Genomic DNA, 5494 nt, shown 5'->3' with positions numbered 1-5494 from the left:
CCAGACACTGCTATAGGCAGCGGGGATTCAGCAGCGCTCAGGACTGACAAGGACCCTGACCCCTTGAAGCAAATGCTGGGCAGAGAGTGGGCTGGACCAGGAGGCAGCTGGGTGCTGGGTGGGAGTTTGAGGAGTAGAGGGGAGACCACCCGGCAAAGAAAGCAAGAGAGTCAGCGTCTGACTCCATTGTCTGGGGGTGAGGATTTCAGGCAGGGGAGTGACAGACCGATTTGAAGGCTCCCACTGGCTGCTGGTTGAGAGGAACCTACGGCGGGGAGTGGGGGTTGGCCAGTGGTAAGGGGGACCTCAGATGGACAGCTGTTCCAGGGATCCAGACCCGAGGTTTGGTGACGTTTCTCCTTCTGCACGTACGCCGCAGGGAGCTGAGGCACACCACCACCAGATGGACCTCGGAGGGGTTCTGGAGTCTGTGTGGGTGTGTAGGGCATGACGTCTAGGGGAGCCCCCTACCAGCGAGTCGGTTCTGGTGTATCATGGACCTATTTAGGGTCTCCGAGACTATAGCTCTTTACTGGAGTAGGCAGCCTCAACGGTCTCCCTCGGGAACGGCTGGGGGGTTTGAACCACTGACCGTTCAGGGTCTGAGCAAGAACATTCCCCCTCCAGCCCCACTCCACAGGCTGTCCCCGTGTGAGGTTCCCTTGGGCTCATGGCTCAGCCCTCAGTTCAGGCAGCTATTGGGAATTCCTTAGGTGTGGGAGGGAGGGAGAGAGAGACCTGAAATGCCCACGGGCCTTGCTTTCAGACAGCCAACCAGCTGCTGGAATAACCGGCCACTTGAGGCTCGGTCCAGTCGAGTGATCGCCAGTCCCCAAAGTCAAGGGCTCCTGCTCTCAGTGAGGTAGTGAGTTCTCAGAGGCAGGGTGCTGTGGGGGACGGGGTGGGGGGTACCTTGCCAGGGCCCTCCCAGCCCTGAGATTCTTGGGCTTCTGCCCTGGCCCTGCGGGCTGTGGACCCCCGGCCTCCGGTTATGACCAGCTGCTCTGTCCTTGAAGGGAAAACTTGTATGGCGAACTGGAAGACGAGATCACCTCCTGCAGCCTCCGCCTGTCCACCCACAACGGCACGCACGCCTGGTACACGTGCCACATGGATGTGTCCAGCTTCATGGCCGATGATGTGTTCAGTGTCAACATGACCGGCCAGTCGGGCAGAGGCTCCTGGGAGTGTGGCAGCTTTATCCTGGCTAAAAGCAGTGAGTGTCCCTTTGGCCCCAGAGCCCGGAGGTCTGGGTGGGGCCCGGACCTGTCTTCTTGGCCTTCTAGGCGCGTTCCAATCCTCCACTCTGCCGGCAGCACCTCCGAGCCTCCAAGCCCTGCTCCTTGTTAGCAAGGCAATTGACCAGATACATTACTTTTTGCTAAGGTGTGAAGGTTTGATAGATGACGTTGGGACCTTAGCCCAAAGGCAAGTAGCAGAGGTGTAGAAAGGAGCTGCGCTGAGACCTAGGGCTTATGGGCTTCGGTCTCAACTCAGCCCCTCCCTGCCTCTGTGACCTGAGACAAGCCAGGCCCTACCTCTGGGACTCAGTTTCCCCATCTGTAGAATGACGGTCCTTTTAACCATGATCCTCCAAGATGCTGACCCCAAGATGAGGCAAGTGGAAAACATAGAGACACAGTGGCGAACCATCTGAGAGTGCCCCCCACCCCCTTAGCTCCATGAGACCTGGAATCTCCCTCCAGGCTAAAGGGAAGGAGGCCCCTAAGGGGCAGGCACATAGGGGGAGGCAGTTCTGGATCAGAGAAGGGCCTGGGAGCAGCTTTTACTCATGGGCTCATGCACACATCCGGAGGCCGGAGTGTAGGGAGTGGGGTGGGAGGTCCTTGTCCCCAAAGCATGCCAACTTCACGTACTGTGGAGAGTCATGCCTGCGCCCATCATGCCTGCCCCCAAGTTTGGGAGTTTCTGTCCTTGGTGGGGTATGAGGGATCACTGATTTACATTGGGGGAGGGCAGGGCTGCACTACAGGGGGTGTGAGTAAAACCACACACACACACACACTCAAACCCCAGACCAGACACACGGATACAGCGACTTAATGCGTACGCTCCATCCCACACCCGGAGCGCAGTCACACACACTGACACAAACACACACACATGCACTCTCTCTCACACACTCATGCACTCACCGACACACGCACTCTCACATGCACTCTCACACACACACTCTCACACACACACTCTCACACACTCATGCACTCTCTCACACTCACACACATACACACACACACACACACACACTCACAGACGTGGTGCTGCCCCTCTGCCCCTCGTACACCACACACCCAGACCTGTCGGCTCTGGCCTTGGGCGTGCCCGGGAGCTCCTGCAGCATCTGGAACCAGCGGAAAGGGGCGGCGGTGAGGATCCTGTTTGTTTGGACGAGTAGCTAGGGTTGGACGCTTGGTGTGGAACCTGCATGTCAGACGGTCCAGGCGCTGTTTTACCGCCTTGAAGCCAGAGCTGATGGCGCCCCTCCTCTAACTCAGAGGGTCTTGGTTTTCCCTGGCCCCAGCAGGTTGACATGGGCGTTTTCAACCCCAATATAATCCAAGTCTCTCATTTTCCAGATGAGCCCAGAGGTGGGGGGCTGGGAGTGGGGTCCTCTGTCCCAAGGCCTGATCTCCTAAGTCAGGGGTCACCAAACCCTGTTCACCTGACACCTCGTCTCACCTGGTTTTTATAATGTCCCGCTTTTCCCTCTACAGTCAAGCCGTCTCCCCCTTTCAACGTAACCGTGATCTTCTCAGGACATTACAACGTCTCCTGGAGTTCGGATTACGATGACCCTGGCTCCCCTGCGTTGAAGGGCAGGCTTCAATACCAGCTGCAGTACAGGGACAGGGCGGACCCCTGGGCGAAGGTGAGGAAGGCCACCCCCCACCCCGCATGGCCCAACCCTGGGAGAAGGGTGAGTAGGAGGAGGGAGGGCGGGTCATCCAGGCTGGAGGGGGCCAGACTGAGAGACAGGTGACCTTTGTAGCTTATGCCAAGAATAGATACCAAAGACACGCATGCCAAGGGGTCTCCCCACTCCCAGCGAAGTCTCCCTTGGCTGGCCTACCCCACCCTCCACCTGGGGCCTAGGGGCCCTGTCCTTTTCACCTTCTCAGCCCTGCCCCCAACCCCCCCCCCCAGGCCCGCACTCCTAGAGGAAGGCCATGTGGTACCCACCTTCCACCTCAAGCCCAGGACTGCCACACAAGCGGGCACTTCCAAAGTCAACGGGGGCCAGCCAGAACCTTCCCATGTCCTTAGTATGGCCATAGTTGGAAAGTTCTAGAAGCACCAGTCATGAAACGGCCCACTCTTGGAGGACCCACTGTTTCAAATGGGGGGACTCGGAGGGGCAGCCTTTGTTCGGCCAGTCCGCTGTTGGGGTCCTAGGATGACCCCTTGTGTACAATAGCCACCCCTGAAAGGGCTAGAACCAGCTGTCCTGTGCCATGGTTAGACTCTCCCTCATGGCAAGACAACCAGGGGTGTCCTCCGCCAAGAGGTCTCCCGTGGAAAGACTTCTAGACGCACCCATGTTGAGTAGGTCTCTGTTGAGCCCCACTCCTCACCCCCCGCCCAGTGTTTAGAAGGGTTCCGTGAGAGAGACTAGCTCCTGGGAGCTGGGCCGGGAGAGGTGGTTGTTCTGGGGGCAGGGGACTGGCCCAGCTGAATGCTGACCCCGTGCATCCTTCCCATCGGCTGGCAGCATCCGGGGAGAAAACTGGTCTCCGTGGACACGAGAAGCGTCTCCCTCCTGCCCCTGGAGTTCCACAGAGGATCGAGCTACGAGGTGCAGGTCCGGGCAGGGCCCCAGCCCGACTCCTTCTTCCAGGGGACCTGGAGTGCTTGGAGCGATCCGGCCATCTTTGAGACCCAGCCAGCGGGTAGGTGTGGCGTCCGGATGGACATCCCCCTCCTAGTCCCAGCCTTGCCTCAGTCCGTCCACCGGGCCCTGCGATGCCTGTGTGGCTGGGAGGCTTTCAGGAGGCTGCAGCTGGTACAACCATCTCTTCTGCAATTCAGCCACGTTTCTAAAGTCCCTGCCTGCTGGACCCCCACATTGGGTGCTAGGTGCTTCTCCTCCCAGGGCAGTTGATCCTCTTGATAAATGAAGGGAGACCTGCCATCCCCCTTCTGCAGATGAGGAAACAGACGGAGGCTCAGAGAAATGAAGTCGCTTGTCTGGAATGGGGGTGGGGTAGGGGAGCAGAATTTGAACCCAGATCTAGGTGCCTTCAAGGCCCTACCCATCATTCGTAGCCTCCTCCTCAGCCCTCAGCCCCAGTCTCCCCCTCCACACTGCCCACGTGGCCGACACGAGCCCTCACCAGCCTGTCCTTTGCTTCCTTCCCAGAGATAGAGCTGGGGACCCGAGGGCAGCACTTCAGCCTTCTGCTCCTCCTTGTCGCCGCCCCTGTCCTTGTCTTCTTGGGTCTGCGGTACCACCTGCCTTGGAGGTGAGGCCAGCAGTCAGGAAGGGGTCTGGGCCATGGCCCCCTCCCCCAACCCACCCCTGGGCTGCAGGGGCACCAGGGCTATTGGGTGGGCAGGGAGGATCGGTGGGATCATCTAGACCCACACACCCCATCCGCCTCAACCACAGAGGCTTTCCTCCGCTTGGGATGTCCGCTGAACATGGCCATGGGACGTGGTTCACACTGTCGACAAGTCCTTTGTAAAGCCCGCTGGTGCCGCTGGCTGGAGCAAAACCCAAGGCTGCAGCGTCTCAGGCCTTAGTTGTACAGTTTCCTCCAGAGACCCAGCAGAGAGATGCACGGCCAGGGATTCGGGTGCTGGCAGGAAGTGAGGCTCTGGAGCATTCTAGGTGCCAGGTGCCGACCTCTGCTCTGCCCTGGGGGATGGGTGCATGCCATCCTGGCTGGCGAGGGGGGAGCTGAGGCTCAGAAGGGGCAGTGCGGCCCAGCTGGCCAAGCCCCTACACCAGGTGCAGCTCTAGAAACCTACAAAGCAGCTGAGGCCCCGGGAGAGGAGAGAGGTGCTGGGTGGTATGTCTCGGGATGGAGGGAGGGGGACGTCCAACAGGAGGTGGGGTGGGGCCTCATCGTCTCTGCTCTCCCAGGTTGTGGAAGAAATTGTGGGTGCAGGTGCCCAGCCCAGAATGGTTCTTCCAGCCCCTGTACACGGGCCACAGAGGAGACTTCAAGGTGAGAAGCCCTGTCCCCAGCCTCCAACCTCGGTCGGGCCTCAAGAGGTCAGTCTCCTCTTTGCCTGCTGTGATGTGCAGGGCGTCGATCCTGGGACAGCGCAGACCTTCAGCACAGAGTCACCCACACTCAGGGCCCCACTCCAGGCCTCCTGACTCTCCCTTAGATGCCCTTGATGGGGGAGGGAGGGCAGAGAGGAGGAGGGCCAGGGGAAGGTTTGATCTTGCCTCCCACCTGCTGCACCCACAGAGTTATCTGTGCCCATTTCCTGCTCTGCCATCAGGCATGGCGGGAGGGGCCGCTGC

At 59.7% G+C, this 5494-nt stretch overlaps 1 protein-coding gene across 1 annotated transcript in view; it reads left to right on the top strand.

Annotated features, from left to right (window-relative positions):
* IL21R (interleukin 21 receptor) overlaps positions 1–5494 on the top strand; it is a 29536-nt gene that overhangs the window by 21985 nt on the left and 2057 nt on the right. Inside the window, exons 5-8 of the mRNA XM_004706048.2 lie at positions 2736–2890; positions 3731–3908; positions 4379–4481; positions 5105–5189. Coding sequence (XP_004706105.1) covers positions 2736–2890; positions 3731–3908; positions 4379–4481; positions 5105–5189 — 521 coding nt within the window. The remainder of the gene's footprint in view (positions 1–2735; positions 2891–3730; positions 3909–4378; positions 4482–5104; positions 5190–5494) is intronic.

Source organism: Echinops telfairi, unplaced genomic scaffold (assembly GCF_000313985.2).
Source record: "Echinops telfairi isolate 266 unplaced genomic scaffold, ASM31398v2 ScPeMD7_5;HRSCAF=22, whole genome shotgun sequence".
Taxonomy (NCBI): Eukaryota; Metazoa; Chordata; class Mammalia; order Afrosoricida; family Tenrecidae; genus Echinops; species Echinops telfairi.
The sequence above is the reverse complement of the archived record's forward strand: the minus strand, read 5'-3'. Positions and strand labels throughout refer to the sequence as shown.